Genomic DNA, 24,694 nt, shown 5'->3' with positions numbered 1-24,694 from the left:
TATATATATATATATATATATATATATATATATATATATAATATATATATATATATAATATATATATTCGGTACTTTCAATATTCATCTTTTTTTTAATGACATTCGAGGAATATAGTTAGGTGGATTTGCTTGTGGTAATGGTACTGCAGTTGAAGATTTTTTTTTTTTCCCTCCTCTTTTCCCCACTCATGTATTTCAGTGACAAGTGATCAAGAAGGTGGAAAATGGCGAGAAATCTTCCTAATGGGCACAGAGAAAGCATGACAAAGTACATTGAATTTGGGAGTGCCATTAACAATGCATTGGCACCTGCACACTCTGGCAAAGGCAGTGCGTTTACTTGCAGTGTGAGATAAGAGCATGGAACGTACCTTTCCCACACTGTTACTTGTCGAACTGGCCATCCAAGGATAAAAAGTGATTTAAATTTCCTTTCTCATCCTGTCTAAAGCTAAAATTAATAAGTGTATCACATTAGAGACTGGTATAGAGAGACGCTCCAAGTCTTGCAGTTTCATGCAAATTACCTTTTGCACAGTAAGGCCAGTCATAGACGGTTCAGAACTGGCCAGGATTCCAACCATTAATGAGCAGGCTGAATTGATTTATCAACTTGGGTACAACCAGCCTGCCAGATTCGCTTGCGATCATTGCAAGCGGTTGCTATAGCCACTAGTGATAATCACGGTCTTCTCCCGTTGGTAGGCCCCCATCCCCACTGGGAGAAGACAGTTGCTCGCCAGGAGGGATTCCTCTGTCAGCACTGTCTGTGTTGATGGGGGAATTGTGCAAATTTTGTTGCAAACTGTGGTTACAGGAAAGAAATTTGCACTGCCTAAGGTTTGTTTCACACTGATGCGTTGTGGTATGACCACAGCGTGAGTGCAGTGCAGTGTATCCGAAAGTTTGGTGCGGGTTAGCTTCGCTTTCCTATTGATTTCTTTAAACTCTAAAACTGAAGTGATAATAGAAGTCAATAGGAAAACGCAGCTAACCTGCACCAAACCTACGGATACACTGAAAAGTGGACAAACCTACGGGTAAACTGCACTGGACCTGTGGTGTGGTCAAACCACACCGCATCAGTGTGAAAGGAGACTTATATAGTGTACATGCTGTATTCAGTTTCTTAAATATACTAAGATTACTGATAGATTGATAAAGGACACAGTCTTTACAAACATTTTAGCATTAAATTGAATGCTATGCATATTTATACTCCAAGGAGTTTCTACGTACAGTAGGGTTGCACCAATACCACTTTTTTAAGACCGAGTACAAGTACCGACATGTTTTTGCAAGTACTTGCCTGTACCAATTACCGATCCTTTTTTTATAATGTCATGTGACAGTGGCACTGATGAGGTGTGGACTGTGTCAGTAGTTTTTTATTTTATTTTTTACAATTTTATTTATTTATCTTTACAATGCCTTCTTTTTTTTTGGGGTGGGGGTGGGGGAAGTGGACGGTGTCAGTGTTTTTATTTTTTTATTTTTTCAAGTTTAATCTTTTAAATATTTTTTTATTACAAGTCTTAATTTTTTTATCAGCCCTGTTGGGTAGCTTTGGTGAGATATCAGGGGTCTAAACAGACCCCTGACATCTCCCCTTTGAGACATGGAAAGGGACTGAGGACACTGATTCCCCAGTTCCTTTCTCTGCAGCCTCAGCTGCACTAAAGATGAATGGACAGGTGACAGAGGCTTCTGTTCATTCATAAACTGGGACATCGTAAACTGTTTATAATGCTCTGTTCATTCAGAAAAGGAAGGAGCCAATAGATGACATCAATGTGGGCAATTATAAGCACCTATCTCCCTGTATACCTTTTAATAAAGCCGCTGACAGCCGCGGAAGGGAAAGGAGGAGAAGCGTCTGTCAGCTGCTTTATTAAAAGGTATACAGGGAGATTGGTGTTTGTAACTGCCCACACTGATCATCTACGCTGAGGATGCAGGTATCGAGTCAAGCATTGGATCATTTGCACGAATACGAGTACTCATGCAAATGCTTGGTATTGGCACCGCTACAAGTATCGGTGCAACCCTAATTTACAGTAATATAAATGCAATCTTTTACTAGGACCCTATTGAAGGCATTGAATATCTGTGTTGAGCAAAAACCCATGAGCTAAATTTATTGCAAGTCAGTCTTTGTATAGACACAGAATAAGTTATTAGATTTGAAGCTTCTCGTAGCTATATATACTATATCTCTTCGAAGCAGCTGTGTCTCGATCTGATCTTATACTGTGATTTTCTCTATTTATTAGAAGCCAGTTTGTTGGCTTGGTTTATTTCTCTGTTAAATTGGGAATTTTATTACAGGCTTTGATTTGGGGGGATACTTTGCTAGAAAACAAGCCATTGTTCAACTAGTTAATTGCTTTATTAAGTGATTGCTACTGCTGATTAAATGACATGCATGTGCTGGTTGATAAAGATGTAAAGTATATTTTTTCCTTTTTAATGGGTATACAGTTATCTGACACTGCTTGGTTTGGGAACCAGTGGTCTGGTGTGTTGTATTGCAGCAGCTGTGGAGAATTCTTCAAATGTCTTTTTGTCCAGAGAAACTGGAAGATATTATAGTATAGAAAGGGTCCCCAAACAATGACAACTGGTGATCCACATGAAATATAAATGGCTATGAGACACTGCGAGTCACACTGAATACAGGAAAAATAAATGCTATTTTATTGAAATGATAAAAAAATGAGGCAGAGTTTGCCTGACTGTGGGGAATGTATAATGATGACGTGCTGGGAATGTGTGTAATGAAAGTAGATAGGCAGTGCAGATAAGGACAGTATATGGGAAGTATATAGTGATGTCTGCTAAGTACTTGACACCTGCTCTGAGACTGTGTACAGCAGTGGTACCCAAGCCCCTGGCTGGGTTCCTCTGTTCTGTAGTCATGATAGAAAAGCTTGTTAGGCAGACATACTATATAGTGGACCAATCATGCACATTGAATGTTTGGCATGTTTGCTTTTTTTTTTTTTTTTTTTTGTACCCTAAGATTTTCAGAAATCATGTAAACGTTTTTTTAATGTTCTGACATTTTTGCTGTTATTGTGTTTTAGAGACGGAATGGAGAAGATATTCCTGTAACCCAAACAAAAAACATCAACCACAGAAGATTTGCAGCCACTTTTAAGCTGCGGGAGGTGTCAAAGGCAGACGAAGATCTATACAGATGTGTAACACAATCGGAGAGAGGATCTGGAGTCTCAAACTTTGCTCAACTAATTGTCAGAGGTAAAAAAAATAAAACAAGTTCTTAGGATTGCAGGGGCTGAGAGATGCTATAAAAATGTGTACAGTGTTTCATTACTGATTTGTGTTTCATTTTTTTCTTTTTTTTTTTTTTTTTGTGTGTACATGTAGCATTTCCTATTCTGTCGCATTTTAAAACTGCTTTTTATTGCTCAGTGCAGGTCAATGTGATTGTAGTGTAAACCTATTTCAAAAGCATTTTCCCCTAAAATCACAAAGCATACTTTCTTGTTTATGTATTTGGTTGCTTCTGTGTCTAATGCATTTACCTTAAAGAGGTTGTAAACCTTAAACCTCCCTTTGCAAGTTGGACCTCTAGGTAAGGCTTACTTATAGGTAATGTAAATATCTCCTAAATGTGTGCCGTTTAGGAGATATTTACTGTATACTGCGCCGATGATGTCGGCGCATACACTGTGAAGAAACGCCCCCCACGTGCCTTTTTTTCACAAACGAGTGCTGTGACTGGCGGCTCCCGCACGAGAGTGACATCACGCGGCTCCGGTCAGTCACAGAGCTGGAGTATGCGGCCCCGGAAAGAAGAGGGGTCAACATGAATGTGGCCTTCAGTGGGTACGGCGTGGGCTTTCTTTGCAGGTAAGTGTCACATAATGGGCTAGTATGCATACTAGCCCATTATGCTTTTACTTTGCAGGGTAAAAGAAAGCAAGTAAAACCCATCAGGGTTTACTTCCTCTTTAAGAGGTGTAAAAGAGGAATTCTGCTCAGTAGGGGTCACTGTCTATGCAGGGAAGTAGGGCTTTGTAAGAGAGATAGAGGAAGGGCAAAGGGGGAGGGGGTCCTGGTGTTTTTTTCCCTACCCCTTTATTTTGACCTGTGATTCCCTTTCTGTTACGCCTTCCTTTCCCCACCCTTTTTTTCTTTTTTTTTTCTTGCCCTTCCCATGTTTTTCTCACTCTAAAAGCTTTTACCACAATTTTTGCAAATATTTAAGAAAATTTGGGCAAAGTCTTTCCCGAGATATTAGGCAGTTTACTGCACAGTATGGTTGCACATGTTCCAGATTTCTGCATTTGTGTAACTTTGATGTACAGATGCAATATTTCCACACCTCTTGGCCTCTAGAACTAGGTTGTATACTGCTTTTTGCATACATTCTGTAATTTTTTGGGTGATGTGGTAATGTTGTCTCCCTTATATAAATAATTTAAAAAAAAGAGGAGGATTTGGGATTCATGTGCTTGGATATACAGCTGTTGAAAGAAGTGCTATGATGCTTTTTCAAATTATGCTTATTGGGAATGTTTTATGATGCCTCCCTGATTGGTCAAAATGTGCCTTTGCTCGTTAAATTCATACTTGTAGTTTGGCTTCACCCAAGCTCTTTGTGGAGGCCCCAGGTGGTTAAGAATTATAGTCATACTCCTCATGCCGCGTACACACGAACGGAAATTCAGCCACCAAAAGACCGATGGTCGGAAAATGCGACCGTGTGTATGCTCCATCAGACTTTTGCTGGCGGAATTCCCGCCAGCAAAAGATTGAGAACAGGTTCTCAATTTTTCGGTCGGAAAAAGTTCCTATCCGAAAATGCGATCGTCTGTACAAATTCCGACGCACAAAATTCCGACGCATGCTCGGAAGCACTGAACTTCATTTTCTCGGCTCGTCGTAGTGTTGTACGTCACCGCGTTCTTGAAGGTGGAAAGTTCAGAGAACTTTTGTGTGACCGTGTCTATGCAAGGCAAGCTTGTGCGGAATTCCGTCGGAAAAACCATCCAAGTTTTTTCTGACGGAAAATCCACTTGTGTGTACGCGGCATTAGGCTGCAATTGCTGAGTATCTACAGAAATGCTGATCCTAAGACAAATAACAATAAAACAAAACTCATAAATCCTTATTTGAACACTTGGTCTAGTTCAGTGACTCAGTAAATATTGAAGCCATTGAATCAGCATGACAGCCAGGCAGCCAGCATGCTTAAAAGCCCTGATCAGCAGTGGCATCCTCCACTGTTAGCTATTTTAGTACGATTATTTAAACTGCATTCTGTACAATATGAAACATTTTAATTATAAAGATTAAGGAAGAATTGGAGAACTCTTCAGGTAAAGTACAAAAGCCTTTTAATGGGACAATACTAAAGCATGTAAATGTGCATTAAACACCTACAAGTATTTACATAATGAAAGGTAGACCTCTGGGTCTGTTTTATTCATAAGGAACCTGCATAGTAAATTAGTAAATGGAGAGTTGGGTTTATAGAGTCTGACCTGAATTAAAACAGTGGACTCTGCACCTGCAGATTAAATGATGCTAAATATGTTGGTAAATTAAACCACAAAAGAAGAAAAAAGGCACCAAGCCAGCTACTGCCCAATGTAATAAAATGTATTGAAATTCTGTAAAAAAGTATAAACACAACAAAAGTTGTAAGTAATTATCATAAACACCAGTGCCTCCACTGACCCTCACCTACTCCACACCTCCCCCCCCCACACCTTCCAGCTGAGAGCTACCCTCCCCTCTACCATCCAAGATCCCTCATCGAGACCCATTGGTACCCCACCTCATGCATAATGGTAACTGTCCCAAATAAGAGGGCACAAAATGGCCCAAAAGGGAGTTGCTTCTTTTCCAATAAGAGAGCATTTTATAAGGGGCATAAGTGCTTCTTGGGTGTTTCAAAAAGCAAGCCTCAGCTTCTCAAGTCTATGGTGCAGCTACTTTGTCTTTAGTACATACCTTTACAAAATTCTGTAAGGTGGATGCTCACGTTTTGGATATAAGGCACTTTAGGCAGCCCTGTAGTAGGGCCTGTTCACACCCCTCATAGCATTGCTTGAAAACATCCCAATAGCAATGTTTAGGAAGCCCGGTTTCCTAGGATGTTCTATTTAGAAAATATTTTTTTTTACTTGGGGTGTAATATTCTTTTCTTAAAATGCATCAAAGGAAGGACACATGATTCCCCCATCTGTGTCTGTTCTCTTGCTTGCCACTGGACTGGGAGGGGCTGTATATCGTGGATTAGGCCAGCCTCCTTTTCACTTAGAGTCTTAGACCCCCTTTCACGCTGGGGTGCAAGGGGAGCGCTAGCGTTAAAGCGCCGCTAGTTTTAGTGGCGTTTTACCGCTGTTCGCGGGGTGCTTTTAACCCCCACTAGCGGCCAAGGAAAGTGTTAATAGCGCGCAAAAATTCTCCCAAGTGTGGCAGGATATAACTCCAACAATAATGATTCACAAAGCCCTTTTATCCTTTGTTCTTCTTCAAGAAAGAGATTTTACAAATTGTTCAAAAATAGTTTTTTTTTTTTTTTTGGAAGCTATCTGGCCTCTATCTTTTCTTTTAAAATGTTGCCTAGTAAAAGTAACTAAATAGGAGGAAGAAAATTTCCAGTGCTCTAAAAGAAAGTGGCTGCTATGCGACCTTGAACAGAAGAACTGTGTGCCTTTTGCTGCCAACTTGTCTCCATGGGGGCTGTACCCACTGAACGCTTTGCTGCAGAGTTATATGTTCATGTATGTGACCCATATGGCTGCTATGTTTACCATGGCCAATACTGTGCAGGCAGAGGTTGCGGACCACAATATTGCTATTGTCAGCAGATACTTTAAAGACAAACAATTCAAAACTCCTTCCATTTGCTGCCTATTCAAAGGCTCCTATATTGTCCTGACAGTACACATAACTGAAGTTTATATTTAATATATATGGGTTTGGAAAATGTGAGGTAGTGGTCTTAAAGTGTTTTGAACTGTTTTGGAATTGTATTCATATATAAGACAACATACAGTGTGGTATTGCAAAAAAAGGTCCACAAAAGATCACAAACTGTACTGTAGAATAATTTTCCCACTACCTAAGTGCTATGAAGTCAAGGGGTTTAACTTTATTTTTTTAAAGAAGACACTTTCCTATAGCTTTTAGTTCTGCTGAGCCTGTTACTTTCACTATTCAATTCAGGCCTGTTACTGTTGGATAAAAACATCAGGTCTCTCTGCTGAAGCTACCTTAAATTATTAATTTTTTTCGGCAAGTTGAAATAAATCAGGTTGGGGTACTGCTGTATTTAAGCTAGCCAATAATGCAAGAGTAAACAAATCTGCAGTCTGTGGTAATCTTGCTGTTGCTGTTTTACCACAATCCATAACCGCTTAAAACTAAACTGGGGGGGCCTAGTTTAGACAGATACTCCCTACCACTTCCGCCCAAGCAGAGGCTCTTACACCCCTCCTTCACTTTGGGGGCACATCACAAGTCCCAGGATGCTGCAGGACCATTCACTAGGACTACTTGCGGCTTCATAGCCAGCTACCCACAGTTAATGTGCTGGTGCCCGTAGACTGGTGAAGGAATCGGCTTGGGTGATCACATTACTGGATCTGTGGGCAGGCAAGTGTCTATTAAAAGTCAGCAGCTACAGTTTTTGTAGCTGCTGACTTTTATTTTTCGCATACCCTACTGAAGCTCCTCTTTAAAGACCTCTCCCAAACGTGTATTTGAAAAGGTGTTTTTTTTTTTTGCCTTATCGCCCTCAAATTTGATGTGGAGGCGAATCCTTTCCCCATTGTACGTATGTGTGTGTGTGTGTATATTATATACTGTGTATGTGTGTGTGTATATATATATATATATATATATATATAATCTGTAGTGTCCTCTGCCCCCCTGAGAATAAAGTGAATAAAAACTACTATATTTTTTTTTTCCCATAGGATTTTTATGTAAAAAGAAAATCATATTCCCACTTTAGCAATTCTAAAATGTGGCCATCGGTGCAATACATGGAAACAAAGGATGTTGGGAAAATCCTAATCAGAGTAGCAAATCTTTGTCCATAAACAAAGGCAATCAATTGCTGCTGCTTTATAGATCATACTCAGGCCAATGTATGCAGGAAATTGACACAAAAGAGGAATATTATAAAGAGAAACACAGGATTTAAAAGACAAAGCCCTGAATATGGCAGTGTGCATGTATAAAAGAAGCTTAACTGAATTTGTTAAGCTTATTTACTGTCTAATATGCCAAAACCCCTTTTACAGTACTTCTACGTTTATGGATACCATTTTCTTACACCTTTTGTTGATGGGAGCATTATTCTTTTAACAAATGAGATGCATTTAAAAGCTTTTTTTCTTTATATCCTTGTTTAGTTTGACAAATCATATTAACCAAAGTTAATATTTCCCTAATCCCAAGTAGGGATAAGCTTCTATGGTGTTAAACCTACAGTATATTACGGATTAAGCCACGATGACGACCCTGGTATCTCAGTGGCACGTTAAATCTGACATAATGCTATAACCAGAGAAAAGATAGTAATTTTATAAGAAAGTTTGGGGCCACTGATATGAATTGCCTTTAATGTGAGTTGGCAGCGTATTGCCCGTTGTCAACGATGACCCAGGGGCAAGAGTTTATTAGTGCATATCCTTCCAAAGCAAATGTGACAGGGCATGCCCAGAGCTTTTTTCCTCTCAGTTTGTAACAAATGAAAATTTCACTATGGGAAGCTGTAGCAGTGTAATATTGATCTGGGTGTTAATATAGCCAGAGGAAGGAGAAAAAGCGCACAGTTTATTTTATCATGTGTTTAATGTTTTTCAAGTCCTTGTGAGTAATGCTAAAATGTTTGGCTTGTAGGCTATGAATGATAAAAATGTGCAGTACATTTGCATACTCATATTTATGGCTAGGCTGGCCATATATGGTTTAATAATGGCAGCTGATATTTTCAATGTGCTAGAGGGGCCCATCACTAAGGCCGGCCCAACACGGTTTAAATCTCGGACGGTTTCAGAAACCTGCCAAGATTTGAACTGTTAATGGGCAGACTGAACGTACCCAGTTGATCGATTTATCATCTTGGGTACAACTAGCCTGCCATATTCTCTTGCGATTATGGCTGCTAGCGATAATCGCCATCGTCTCCCGGCAGGGGTGGCTTTTCCCGCCGGGAGAAGACATTTGCTCTACAGGTAGCATTACCCTGTCAGCACTGCCTGTGTTGATGGGGGAACCCGTGGTTGCAGGAAATACATTTTGCACTGTGTACGGCCTGCCTAAGCGATTGGCTGTGAATTTGTCACTGCCAGAATCAGGTGACGCTCATGGTGGTTCGATCCCCACACTGGTGCGAGGACAAGCAGATGTGTGACTGTCTAAGAGCAGCCATAGGCTGTTCAGATAGGCACATGATTTATAGAATATAGATGTGGTTGAGATATGTGATGTACCTCGATCTTTTATGAGACTTGGCTGATGGGTAAGCCTAGGTTCACATCTATGCTGCTGCATGTGATGTGTTTTTCAGGCACATTTTGCATTTTAAACCCCTCAATTTTTTATTCGTTTTTGCATGCAGTTTTCATGCATTTTGCGTTTTTAAGTTTTTTTTTTTCTTTTCTTTTTAAACACACTGTGAACACACTGTATATAGCTGGTTGCTTAGTAGGGGGCCGGGAAGCTGGCCGCTACAGCCTTAACAATGGATGAGTCATCAGCTGTCAGCAGGGTTCCCTTATTCAATATTTTTTTTTGAGTGTGTGGACGTTATCTTTATTGTCTATTGTTCATTATTCCCATATAGGGAACACGTATATTTCATTATTGTGTATTGTCACTATTCCCTGTCAGGGAACACGAATATTTGATTGTGCACTCAGTATCTTGCATTACAAGTTGATCATCTCTTCTCTTTAAGGATTTATTGGTAGTTATTTAGGAAGCACAATGCTGTTTTGTTATGTATATTTTATATGTGAAGTGAACGCATTTTCTGTGTGTGCAGCAGCCAGGTGGGAGGGGGGGTATTTTTCAATTTTTGGTTTGTGGTGGGATTTTGTCACATCACCTGCTACACACATCACTACATAGTGATTAAGGTTATTATCCTTTGCGCATTTTCTGTGTGTGCAGCAGCCAGGTGGAGGGGTATTTTTTCATGTTTGTTTTTTGTGGGATTTTGTTATATCACCTACTACTCATATCGCTACATAGTGATTAAGGTTATTAATATTTGTGCTGATAGAAATTTGTTTTATTAGCTGAATGTAAAAAAAAAAAAAACTGCCAGCCAAAAAAAAATAAAAAAAATAAAAATGGCGTGCCCCCCCCCCATGTCCATACCAGGCCCTTTGGGTCTAGTATGGATTCGGAGGGGCCCTACCACGCCAATTTTTTTTTTTTTTAAATTGCGTGGGGTCCCCTCCAAAATCCAGTCCATAATCCGAACCCTTATTGGAGCATGCAGCCCGGATCAGCGAGCACCCCTCCCCCCGCTTCTAAAACATACCAGGCCGCATGCCCTCGACGTGGGGGCGTAACATAAAAGCACACACACAGGTTGGCTTTTATGTTAATATTGCATTATAAATGCCTGTGTATATATGTGTTTGTGTGTGTGTGTGTGTATATGTATATATGTGTGTGTATATATATATATATATATATATATATATATATATATATATACACTGTATATTAGAAGATCAAGAGTAGCTTATATTTAGTCGCCTGGACCCTGCAAATTTAGAAAATGTGTGTGAAAACACGGTTTTGGGTTCCACTGGGCTTTAATAGTTCGTGAGATCCACAGAACCTAACAACTTTTTGTGGTTTTCTCTTCTGTTCTGAATGGCAACAAAAACAACTCTGTCATGCAAAAATAGAAAAATGAACCTATAGACTTGAATCTATACTATAGCTGTTTGATGGTGCTGAGTACATAACAAGTGTATAGAGTAAAGCAGTAATAGGGGAAAGCATCCAAGGGATGCTGGAATTCACTTAGCTCCCTAATTGTATCTCCCTAGAGAGAAACTATATTTTACAGGTCAACAACTAAAATTGTTATGTCTGTTGGATATTTTGCGCACCTCATTTCAATATCATTTGGATGACATTTACCACAGTATATTTGTACATATGTACAACACAATCATTTAGACAAATGTTGTTTGGCTGGAGAAGCTCTTTTAGGTTTCAATGTCTGTTATACCAACCACCAAGTGACCTTTCAATGACAGTCAATAGGACTTGTAATCATGGCACATCCATCAAGTCTGTTGCTTGGAACTTAGTTTTAGAAAATTAGATTTTTTTAAGAGTGGTTCTTATTAAAGCAATAATGTTTTACAATATTATAAAACCTCTGAAGCTGTGAAAGGTTATATATTTGCTTTCATTTTCAAGTTTCTTTTTTTTTTATGCTTGTTATAAAAAATAAAATAAAACTTCAAAATGTCAGGCCGAGGTTAAAATATCTCATTTTAGTCTCATTAATTTTCTCTTTGTTAGCTCTTCACATCAAACCCATAAAGGATGCAGCAGTTCAGAGAGAGAGTTCATTTCACTAAAGTTTTTTCTTATTATAATTTCATGTTTGAATTGTTAAGATTAGACTCTACTCAGAGCTTCCTCATCTACAAGGAATTTATTTCTAATTATTTTTAATGCATCTATTTAATATCTACAGCTCTAAGTTGTGTTTCTAATTGATGATCCTATTGTTTTCACTCTCAGTACAATGAGAAAAGGAATGATATATTTGAAATCCATTTGACTTCCTAAAGGCCAACTGTACTTATCAAGTTTCAAAAGTTAAACTTGCAGGAAGTCTAGCACACTTAAAAATATCAGTACTATAAATGCTATACAGGGGGTCCCCGGGTTAGGGACTGTAGGTTTGTTCTTAAGTTGAATCTGTAAGTCGGAACAGGTAAATTTTTTAAGTGTAGCTCCAGACAAAAAAACAATTTTTAAGCTTTTTGGATAGCATACAGAAGGGTTATCACCCCTGTAACATTTGTTTTGCTGTCTGTGCCCCTGTTCAGAAGATTTCACCTCACTTTCTGTCCCAATGACAATTGGATTTTGAAAATTCTGGGTTGTTGTGGAAACAAACCTTGGTGATAAAGCATCAGTGGAGGTACTTTTTCCCCATAATAGCTCTTACAGGAGTGAATTTCCCTTCCTAGGGGTAGATTTCCTCTCACTTCCTGTTGTCTCCCTCCGTTTGTAAGTAGGAGTCGTTTGTAAGTCGGATGTTTGTAACTAGGGGACCCCCTGTATTACTTCTTTAATCGTTTAGTTTATGTAAGGAAGAAAAAGGAAAGTGCATGCATATGTGGCTAGGTACTCTTGTGCTTACAGCCTTATGAGAGGCACTGTTGGCTATGAATGCTTGTGAGATTTGGATTGAGGTTTGCCATGGTCACTACTGTGCTGTTAGCTATTATTGCTTGAGAGGAGTCTGTGCCCAAGGGCCTGCACTGCATGCATCTCCCTGATTGATATATTCTTTGGACCTTTGCTTACTACGTATTTCCCCTATTCCGCCACCTCCTTCGATTACCAACCATCAGAGTGGCAGCTCTGGCAAAAGAAACAAAGAATCAAGTCCTGTCTCTACTACGATGGCGATCTACACCCACAGAAATAGTGCTGAACATAGCATAATAAGTCCAATCCCTGTAGAGAGCCTATAATACTGCTGACTAATCCTTTGCCCCATGCCTGCAATTTTTAGGCAAAAGCCCCACAGGTCAGATCATCCTTAAGGTAGAAATTCAGTCAAATACTAACTCTACCTAAACCTGTTCCTACCCCCATTCTAAGTCCATTCGGACTACCCTGTAAAGGAAAAATATCTATACCTACCTATTTTGAGGACACTCCGGTCACATGATCGGCTCCCAGCAGCTTCCATTTAGAGGATGGACAGCTGTCAATGGATGTGCCCCATAGTAAGCGTATGGATGATGTCATCACCCAGGCTCTGCAGCTGTTGTCGGTGATCTCTCCTTTTCATTCATGCCAGCTGCGGGAGAGATCATGTGACTAGACTGGAGTGTTCTTAAAATGGTTACATATAGACATCTTTTCTTTACACGGTAGTTAAAATAAGTTTAGGATCACGGTGGGAGCAGGTTTAGGTATAATTAGTATTTGACTGGAATTCCACTTTAATGGGTAGAAAATTGAAATATGAACAGCTAAGGCTGCTGTAGATAAGCAGGGTATTTTTTTTAGAATGATGCCATCTGCTACAATTCTTAGCCATGCATTTTTTTCTATTCATTGCTTTTCCTGTGTTTGTGCCCACCCACCGGATTAAGTGATAAAGATCAGTATAGTGACCTCTTATATACTGAACTAAAGTAAAAATTCCCTTCCACAGTTCAAATTCTCCTTGCAAATTGAACATACTTTAGTAATCAGCCACATTGTTAAAATTACAAACCTTTTCTCGCTTTACTTAAATTTTCCATCAAAGATTTTCCATCACAGGGACCAAGTCAATGTTTCTCTGCTCTATCCAAAACATAATAGATGTTTTGACTGGAGCTGCATTTTAACTTGTTGACAGGGCAGGACTTAGGGTGGTGGGGGCCCCTGGGCTCGAGTCAGTTTCGGGCCCTATTTTCTATACATTACTTTAAACCTTTAGTTTTCTTTTAAGCGCGCCACTCTGGTACCGGTTGTCCGCCATTACATCACTGTCTAATGCAGACAGTTTTTCTCAACGGCAGTAAACGAGGCACTACCTAACTGCCAATAACCAATCAGCAAACCTCAAGATAAGAGTTTAAGGAATTTTAAGGAAAAAAACTTACATTTAAATTCTCATCAATGCAGCCTTGCACGGCGTCCATCTGCATGCTTGCCCAGTGTCATTTGCCGCCTTGCCCAGTGTCATTTGCCGCCTTGCCCAGTGTCATTTGCCGCCTTGCCCAGTGTCATTTGCCGCCTCCATCTGCAGCCTCGCCGCCTCCATCTGCAGCCTCGCCGCCTCCATCTGCAGCCTCGCCGCCTCCATCTGCAGCCTCGCCGCCTCCATCTGCAGCCTCGCCGCCTCCATCTGCAGCCTCGCCGCCTCCATATGAAGCCTTGCCCAGGCTGCAGTTTAACTGCAGTGACTTGTCAGTGTCACTGCAGGTTAAATATGGCGCTGCCGAGATACACAGAGCCGGTCCTGTGTATCTCGGGTCCTGATGGCTTTTCTCGGCTCCTCTCACAGTCCCGCCCTATGAGGGACATAACACAGGTCCAGTGGCGGGACTGGGCGTGACTGTGAGCAGAGCCGAGCACCGACATACTTAGCCGAGTGTACACGCCTAGCTCCGCTCAGTCATGCCCAGTCCCTGTGTTATGTCCATCATAGGGCGGAACTAGCCGAGTACACTCGGCTGATGCCTGCGGGGCCCCCTATTGGGCGGGGCCCATGGGCTTGAGCACAGTCCGGCCCTGCTTGTTGATGATGGTTGTGCTGATTTTATTTTATAATCGTTTGACTGAATTGTTAAGATCAATATACCAGAGTCAGGTAATGTAATTGCAAATGAACAATGCAACCTAGTTTCCTATGTTTTATAAGTGAATATTTACCATTTTGAGACATAATTGGATCGTCAGTTTAAATACAGAATCTAGGACAACCCAAGAAACAAAAGCATCCAAATAGTTAAAAAAAAAAAAAAAAGCTGCAAAGTTGGTTATGAATCAATAATAAAAACAAAACAAAAAGACTGAAACCGTAGAACACATCAAACCTCAAAAGGTTTTGTGCACATATTCACATCCAAGTTGCATAATATAAAATGCTGCATTCAATTACTGGGAAATAATTAGAACGGCCCCTTTAGTAGTTTTGTTTTCTGTGGACTATGAATAAAATTTAACATCACTAAACAATAATTCCCTTACCACTGATGTTTATTTTTTTTTAATTCAAGGAATGCAACGTCTTGATTTCTCAGTGTCTCAGAGCTAGGTTGTTATGGTAATGTATTCTCAATGTTTGTCAAGGATTTTGCTCATTTAGAAAGATCTATTTAATTTTAGTCCTGTTAATGGGCTTATTTTTTATTTTTAATTTTTTTTTTTTTACAGTGGATTTGTTTACTTTAGATAGAATATTGCTTGAAATGTGTTTTTACATTTCTTTCATTGCATATGAGTTTTTCAGGCACTGTTAAAAGAGCCATAATGGCTCAAATTATAAATGTTCGGTATCAGGCTTGTGTTGTGCACCAATTTATATACTTTTGCAGGACCACAAAAATGACATACACCAGTCTGAAAAAATAGAAAATGCAACAAGTTAAAGTGGTTGTAAACACTGTACTACCACTTTTACCTACAGGTAAGCCTATAATGAGGCTTACCTGTAGGTACCGCGAATATTTCCTAAACGTGCACCGTTTTTAGGAGATATTCACCATATACGCTTGAGCTGACGTCATTGATGCGCACTTTAGAAACAGCTCGATTGGTGTGGCGACCGCTGCAACAGCATTGATCTAAGGTATTTCATAATGAGCTGGTATGGTAGCTCATTATTCCTTTGTCTTGCAGGGTTTTTTTTTTGGTGGGTTTACAACCACTTTAAGTTTTATTTACATCCACACAGACGATGACAAAAACCTAACCCAGAGGTTTTTTTAAACCTTCTTTACTCTATCCAAGCCTAAAAAAAAGTTTAGACAGGAGTTGAATAACCTTTTCAATGAAGGAATTGATGAAGCAAATGTCCTCAAATGCTCTGATCCTTAAAAATGAACAGGAAAAAATAAATTATAGATTTTTTTTTCAGTTTCTAGCTGTACTCTACTGAAGGAAAGCAAAATAATTTTTGCTACATTGTAGGTTCCTTAAATGGCAGTACACAGCTCTCCTGCTTTCCAAATGAATACCTGAGGATATTTAAGCCTGCCTCTTATGTTTGGAAAGCCAGCAGCCGCATTTGATACCCCAGTTTTTTGCTTAGTCAGAATGGAGAGAGATGGTTTTTGTTTCTGCCCTTTGTTTACATATCAGAGCACCTTAAAGGTAAAGAAATCTCCCCGTCGTGTAGGCCAGCTTTACAAATAAAAACATTTGTATAGTAAGCTGTACTGAGAACATGTAGCTGTCATTGACTCTTATATATGAATATTCCCCCTGTAAATCATGCAAAGCACTCTTGATGCTTTGTTCTTAAATCATTGAAGCTTTCAAAGTATAACCTAATTTATCAAAGTGATTGTCAGATATTTCACATACTGAGGGGAAAACAATATTGTTTGTTTTCTGCACTGTGTGCACAATTATTAGGCAAGTTGTATTTTTGAGGATTCATTTCATCATTGAATAACTACCGTGCTCTTGGTCAATCAAAAATGTTAACAAACCTCAAATCTGAATATTTAATAAAGTAAAAGTGAGGTTTTGGCTTTCTTAGATTAATATTTGTGTGTACAATTTTTGAGCAACTTACGGTGCATAATTATTATGCAACTAAATGAAAAACGAAGAGTTTCCCATGGAGGTCGACCGATATGGGTTTTTCTCTGGCCGATGCCGATATTTAGAAATCGCGGTGGCTGATATATGATTCCCCTTTTTTTTTTTGGGCCGATATATTAGGCCAATTTTTTTTTTTCATAAAATCTAACAGTTAGACCCCTTTCACAATGGGGCGTTTTTCAGGCGCTTTTGGGCTAAAAATAGCGCCTGTAAAGTGCCTGTAAAACGGCTCCCCTGCAGTCTCAGTGTGATATCCCGAGCGCTTTCACACTGAGGCAATGCGATGGCAGGATGTTAAAAAAAAGTCCTGCAAGCAGCATCTTTGGAGCGGTGTATACCACCACTCCTGCCCATTGAAATGAATGCGCACCGCTGCCGAAGCGCCTGCAAAGCGTTTCGGCAGCAGCGCTTCATGGGCGCATTTAACCCCTTCCTCGGCCGCTAGCTGGGTTATAAGCGCCACGCTAGCAGCAGAATAGTGCCGCTAAAATGACGGTAAAGCGCCGCTAAAACTAACAGCATTTTACCGTCAACGCCCGCCCGCTCCAGTGTGGAAGCAACCTTAAAGCGGGGGTTCACCCACACCGCCAAAAAAAAAAAATATTAAAAGCCAGCAGCTACAGATACTGCAGCTGCTGACTTTTAATACATGGTCACTTACCTGTCCCAGGGTCAAGCGATGTCGGCAGGGGACGCCGAGAACCCGCTCGGTTCTCGGCAGCTGCCGCCGCCATCCTAGGTGAGGGAATCAGGAAGTGAAGCGTTGCGGCTTCACTTCCCGGTTCCCTACTGCGCATGCGCGAGTCGCGCTGCGCGTCCCAAGTGGTCCCGCTCTCTCCTGGGAGCTGTGTGTTCCCAGGAGACAGAGCGGTGGGGACGGGAAGAGGCGTAGACTCCCATGGGAGTCTATGCCGGAAGTGGGTGCAAATACCTGTCTTAGACAGGTATCTGCACCCCCCTGCCTCCTGAAAGGTGCCAAATGTGACACTGGAGGGGGGGAGGGTTCCGAAAAGCGGAAGTTCCATTTTTGTGTGGAACTCCGCTTTAAGTGATACAGAAATTTTTTTACATTTAAACATTTATTAAACAAAACAAACCTCCAATCAGTTCACTTGTATGTATAATTTAGATTAAAAAAAAAATAACTATATCTTAAATATTAAATACACAAAAACATGTAATCAAAACTTTTGGACAAAAAAAAATGGGCTAACTTTACTGCTTATTTATTTTTTTTTATTTCATTTGTGTATTTTTTTTTTAAAAATTGCGTTTGAAAGACCGCTGCGCAAATACCGTGTGACATAAAATATTGAAACAACCGCTATTTTATTCCCTAGGGTCTCTGCTAAAAAAAATATATATAATGTTTGGGGGTTCTAAGTGATTTTCTAGCAGAAAATACAGGATTTTTACTTGTAAGCAACAAGTGTCAGAAAAGAGTTAGTCTTTAAATGGTTAAACTGAGAACTCCTCCACAAGGAGTTCAGCTCATTGATAAAAGAACCTGAATAGATACAATGTATCTTCTTATCAGACTTGGCAGGCTGCCCAGGGAGGAGAGAATCCTCTCCACAGATAACTTCAGGAAACTTGCATTGACTTCTATTACAGAAGTCATTTGCAAGTCCCGCTGAAGTTATAATCGCCTTTTTTTATCAGCACAATCGGCCAATATATCAGCCGGCCGATATATCGGTGGACCTCTAGTTTCCCATCTCACTTGTTTGTTTTCATCTGCTAAAGTGAGAATAATAAATAACTCAAAATTTACAAATAAGCATTTCTGACATTAAAAAAAAAAAAAAAAAGTGGCCAATATAACCACCCTTCATTTCAATAAGTCATAAGCCTTCCATTCATGGAGTCTGTTTCTTGATCTGTTGATGATCTTCTTTTTGTGCAGCAGCAACCACAGCCTCCCAGACACTGCTCAGAGAGGAATACTGTTTTCCTACACTGTAAATCTCCCATTTAAGAAGGGCTCACAAGTTCTCAAAAGGGTTCAGGTCAGGTGAGAAAGGGGGCCATATCATTATTCTTTCATCTTTAAGGCTTTTACTGGCTAGCCACACAGTGGAGTACTTCAATGCATGCGATGGAGCATTGTCCTGCATAATTATCATGGTCTTCTTGAAAGAAGCAGACTTTTTCCTGTACCACGGCTTGAAGAATTTGTCTTCTAAAAACTGGCAGTAGGTTTGGGAGTTGATTTTGAGTCCATCTTCAACCCAAATAGGTCCAACTAGCTTATCTTTAATAATACCAGCCCATACCAGTACCCCAACTCTACCTTTGCTAGCGTCTGTACCTGTCACCCATCACTGATCCAGCCACAGGCACATCTATCTGGTCTGTCAAGAGTAACTCATCTCATCAGTCCATAAAACCTTTGAAAAATCTGTTTTTGGATATTTCTTGGCCCAGTCTTGACGTTTCAACTTGTGTCTTGTTCAGTGGTGGTCTGGTTTTGGCCTTTTTACCCTGGCCATGTCTCTGAGCACTGAACACCTTGTACTTCTGGGCACTCCAGGTAGGGTGCAGTTCCGGAATATGACAGGAGGATAATGGTTTCCTGGTAGCTTTACGCTTGAGTCTTCTCAAATCTTTGCTAGTTTTTTCTCAACACGTTTCTTGCGACCCTGTTGACTATTTGCAACAAAATATTTGATAGTTCTGTGATCATGCCCCAATATCTTAGCAATTCCTCTGAAAGACTTTTTGCAATATTTGACTTTTCAGTCTGTTAAATCTCTTTTTTGGCCCATTTTGCCTGAGCAAAAGAAGCTGCCTGATAATGCACACCTTGATATAGGGTGTTGATCTCAGGCCACGCCTTCCCTCATTACACAAAATACACATCACCTGATATGCTTAAATCCAATAAGCATTCACATTTATACAGCTTGGAGTTGGACAATATGCATAAAAATGATGATTTGGTCAAAATACTCACTTGCCTAATAATAGTGCACACCGTGTAGTTAGGCCAGATGAGATTCCTTTGTAGTATAATTGGCATTTTGTTCTAAACTTTACCTTTGTTGCAGGCATTAGACTTGGAACCCCCATCTTTTGGCTTAAGCGGATGTTTACCCTGAAAGTTCAGCTTTATAGGAAATTGGCAGAAAAAAATACAAATTCACTAACCCTCTTAAAAAAAAAAAAAATTGACAATTTCTACATGTAAAGTAATAGCGACACTGTGTTAAAATTGATATAATACCCAGCTGGGTAATGCACTAGCTTATTTTTACCAACTTTATAACCTTTCTACTCATGGGAGTTCATAAAGGTTTAAAGGTTTAACCTACTTGCCTTTACATACAGTGGGTAAAATAAGTATTGAATGCGTCAACATTTTTCTAGGTAAATATATTTTTAAAGGGGCTATTGACTTACAATTTTCACCACATGTCAGTAACAACCCATACAATTCATACATACAAAGAAACCAAAACAAATAACTTCAAAAATATAGTTGGGTAAGATAATTGAACCAAGGTGTCACACAAAACACATCTCATGAGCCTTATTGTTGCAAAACATACTGATGGCATTGGTTACAGAAGGATGAGCACTTTTAGGAATATAATCTGGAAGTGGAAAGAACATTATTTTACCATAAACCTGCCACGACCAGGTGCTCCTCGCAAGATTTCAGACAGTGGAGTGAAAAGAATTATCAGAAGAGTTTTCCAAGAGCCAAGGACCACTTGTGGAGTGCTTCAGAAAGACCTGGAATTAGCAGGTACAATTGTTTTAAAGAAAACCATAAGTAATGCACTGAATGCCAAGGCCTGTATGCACACTAACCATGCAAGACTCCATTGCTGAAGAAAAAGCATGTTGAAGCTTGTTTAAATTTTCCTGCACAACATTTAGACAAGCCTGTGAAACACTGGTAGAATATAGTCTGGTCAGATGAAACCAAAATTTAACTCTTTGGATGCCATAATTCACACCATTTTTTTAGGTCAAATGGCATTGCACATCACCCCAAAAACACCATACTAACATTAAGTTTTTTAGTTGAGAACATGTGGGGATATGGGGATGTTTTTCAGCATGCGGTACTGGGGAAACATCATCGAAGGAAGGATGAATGGGAAATGTACCATGTCATTCTTGATAAAAATCTCCTGCCATCTACCAGGATGATGATGAATCAAGGGTGGACAGTTCAGCAAGACAATGATCCCAAACACAAAGCCAAGGAAACTCAATTGGTTTCAAAGACAAAGAAAATAAAGCTCCTAGAATGGCCCAGACAGTCACTTGACTTAAATCCAATAAAAAAAATCTATGGAAATAACTAAAGATCAGAGTATATAGAATAGGTCCATGGAACATTTAAAGACTGCGTGGAAGAATGTGCCACAGTCACACCTGAGCAATGCATGTGACTAGTTTCTCCATACAGGAGGCATCTTGAAGTTGTCATCACCAACAAAGGATTTTGTACAAAGTATTTAATACATTTTAGTAAGCGTGTTCAATACTTTTTCCCTGTGTCTTTCCATTTTATTACACATAGCTTAATTTCTAAACTTATTTGTTTTGGTTTCTTTGTATGTATGGATTGCATGGGTTGTTACCGGCATGTGGTAGAAACTTTATGTCCATAGCACCTTTAGAAATATGTTTACCTAGAAAAGTGGTGACAAGTTTAATACTTATTTTACCCACTGTTTATAAACCCGAGACCTACCTCCCAACTTTCCAAGAAGGAAGTTGTAGTAAAAAGTATGTTGGCAAAGGGCACACCTCTGTCTTGCCCCAAACTGCTCACATCACTAAGAATTAACATGCAAAAACGAATTGGTTAAACAAGTATTTATTTATTTATTTTTTTAGTACTAATTTTATTTTTTGTTTTTACACCAGCTTTTCAAAATAACAAATGCAATAATTTAGTTTTTGCATGCAATAAAATATTGTTTTTAAGAATAAATTTTTTTAGACTCAGTGACGTTGCTGGATCTTTTTGGTCTTTACTACAAGTTTGGTGGGTGAGTCGGCAGTCTCCAGTAAACATCACCACACTCTGCATCTAATTTTCTTTGAGTAGCGTTGCATAAAAGCACATTTCCAGGATCCCTTTAAACGTGCATGCTTCTCATTGCTGGCCAGTGAGTGCTGTAGACTAAGGCTGTGTAATCTGCTTTTTATTTGCATGAGCATGCATGTCTAAAGGGATGTCTCAGATGTGTTTTCTTTTATAATGTTCTGGAACATAACTATGGATGGCAGAGAAAGCTAATAGCTGTGAGAAGTGGGCAACAACAGTACCGTTCAGGAGGAGAAGGAATTATTAATTGAAGTCATTTAGAAAGAAAATAAGTGGGCTCAAGACACCGCTGCAGGTTCAAAGGGTTATATAATGGAGATGTAAGTTTTCAAGGAAATTGAGAGTAAGCAGTTTCAACACCTGTTAGATCTAACTAGACACGAAAGAAAAAGGAAAGGCTATAGTTGAGCTTCACATTTTGTTTAGTGGTCTCTACATCACATAAATAATTAGGGGCCAACTGAGGAGGAAAGGGGCGCAGAGAGTTTTAGTTCCAAATGATGGGCAATTGGGACCTATGCACAGAAATACATTTCCTGTATAAAGCGACTCACTATGGGAAGGAAACAGACACTTGTATTACATAAACTCTGCTTTTATAGCGAGAGTGCATTTTTCTATATGTTTTTACTTCACCTTTTCCAAGACTTGTTTTCCCAAGCCATAGGTGAATTTTAACTAGTGCAACCAGAACAACAAATCGTGGAATGTATGGCAGGTTGTTATTTTGTCAAAGTTTCTAGACACTGCATAGTAATGATGGAAAGAACTTTCTTAGAATTCCTCTTGGCTATAGAAAATACAGGGTGTCAGTACAGCCATATATTCAGAGAATTTGAATTGGAAACTGATTTCCATTCTGCCACTGGGGGCATTTTGATTTATGAAACTTTTATGAGCGCACCCAAATGATGCTGAATTGATGCTGTTAGTCTTGGATATTTTATGGTAAACAGTCTGGATACTCCATTGCTATTTGTACACCAGTGATAAACAGAACATCTTTAAGTCTACCATTAGGAGAACAGGCTTCACAATTTTCCCAGGCCTGCCTGTATCCTGAGGCTGTTCATGCCACAGGCAAATCTTGAATAGCGTAAGTAGCATAACTTGTTTGTGTGGGTACACTGTAGCTGCAAAGCTTTCCTATTGCCAAGAACATTTTTTATATAGTTATTGCATTGTAGGTACCAAAATAGTCACTAAAGCATAAATTAATGTAAAGTTGTCCCCAATACTATCTGAAAATCTCTATATTTTTAAGACTAGATCGTTTCAGGAATGATACAATGGATAACATATAGGCACCAATAAAGGGAAAGAACAGGACCATCTGACTGGCTGCACATATGAGAGCAACACAATTGGGGCATAGTAGTGGATAAATAGCATATTCTGTAACTTATAAACTTGGTGCCATATGCAGTTTCCCTTTTTCCCATTGCACACAAACAGTTTTCAACACCCTCCCTCAGCAGTCATATATGGAGGTTCCCTAAATACACCCAAGCAGCCATTTTTCTCGAATCGTCTTCCAGGGCAGCATCTGAGAGATAGGCTCCTCCTCCCTAAAACAGGAAACACATTAGTCCACCATTATAAATTTCACACTCTTACCTGTGTGCCTCAGTTGTTTGTGTTTCCTCCGGACCCACAGGAGCTGCAAGAACGTTTGTTATTTTATTTTCACCTGTCTCTGTGCTTGTTGCAGGAGACCCCCTGCCAGCATCCCATACAGCCCAAGGGGCTTTGGGAGGGCGAGCAGGCGCAGCACTGGGCAACATTGCTCAAAGCCTGAGATTTCGCCCCTACTGAGGGGTCTGCAATCATCCCCCCAGGCTGCAGGAGGACTCTGTCATCCCCACCCCATGCCGCTGTTAGGCCTGTGTATGCTTCCGCAAGCACCCCCCTCTGGCTTTCCGCAGAATCTGGAGCCCGCCAGGGGGGATGGATACATGCATAGATGGGCGCCCCCCCCCCCCGCCGCCGCCGACCGCTGCCGAAAACCTCAGCAGCAGAGGGTCTAGCAGGGAGGGTTTTGCACCTTCTAAATTAGGTCCCTGGTGGCTGCGGCTGTCCCCCCAAACGAATCCACCGCTCTCCGGGCGGCGCAGCAGCGTCCTCACCGCCACAGGCCGCTACAGGAAGTCGGGGGTGTACCAAGATGGCGCCGAGGAAGTTCCGCTTCCGGGTTGGCGGCCATTTTCCCGTAGTCTATCTACTACGGAGATAGAGCAGGGACACCTAGGGGCGGGAAGTTTAAAAAAAAAAAAAAAAAAGAGAAAGAAAACAGAATACAAATAGCAAATTTGTTCAATGCTACCCTTCACTACCAGCACAGTTACTCTACAATACAGCGGCATGTGCAGGTGTGTCCACAACCTGCACGGGGTCAGCCGGGGGCGGGGCCGGAGCTTATGCAGGAAGCAGATAAAAAGGCCTCTAAGCAGAGGATCCTGGTGGCTGATCATGTCTGACGCTTCCCCACCCTGCCCTGCAGATCCTGCAAATCAGGACAGCTCCAAGGTAAGCCAGAATATTCTTGAATTATCTCTGTCTTAACCTCTTTACTGCCTATCTACAGGCAGTTCCTTTGACCACCTGAACTCACGGGGTTTTTTTGTTCTCTATGCTCGCTTGCAGGCAAAGACCCCTGAGGAAAGGAAGGCTAAAGGCAAAACATGTGCCTCATGCAGCCACAGGCTTTCCCCAGATTGGAAAAAGCCCCTGTGTCAGAAATGCTTAGACAAAATGGTGGCAAAAGAATCACAGGGATTTTTGAAAGACCTGCTCAATTCTTTTAAGAAAGAAATTCAGAGCACCATGGCACCACTACGCTCAGCTATAGAGAAATTAGAAACGCCAGCAAGCGTCGCTCAGGCCAGTATCCCATCTACCAGCGGAACACACATTCCAAGGGAGAACAAGGTACAGGCAGAACAAGAGGTGGATTCAGATGAATCTGAACAATCTGAATCAGAAGACGGTATCTGTTCAGACTCAGAGGAGGAAGATGACACGACAGACTGCAACCTGTTTCCTTCTGAGGACACAGACAGTCTTCTCAAAGCCATCACTGACACTCTAG

The 24,694-nt window shown here is 40.4% G+C and overlaps 1 protein-coding gene across 16 annotated transcripts in view; it reads left to right on the top strand.

Moving 5' to 3' along the window:
* The window catches only part of PTPRK (protein tyrosine phosphatase receptor type K), a 674,681-nt gene that overhangs the window by 270,948 nt on the left and 379,039 nt on the right, over positions 1-24,694 (top strand). For all 16 annotated transcript variants that reach the window (XM_073627229.1, XM_073627239.1, XM_073627238.1 and 13 more), the window contains exon 6: positions 3,089-3,263. In XM_073627229.1, coding sequence (XP_073483330.1) covers positions 3,089-3,263 — 175 coding nt within the window. The remainder of the gene's footprint in view (positions 1-3,088; positions 3,264-24,694) is intronic.

The sequence above is a fragment of the Aquarana catesbeiana genome, linkage group LG04, assembly GCF_042186555.1.
Source record: "Aquarana catesbeiana isolate 2022-GZ linkage group LG04, ASM4218655v1, whole genome shotgun sequence".
Classification (NCBI taxonomy): Eukaryota; Metazoa; Chordata; class Amphibia; order Anura; family Ranidae; genus Aquarana; species Aquarana catesbeiana.
This window is presented reverse-complemented; position numbering and strand designations above follow the sequence as displayed.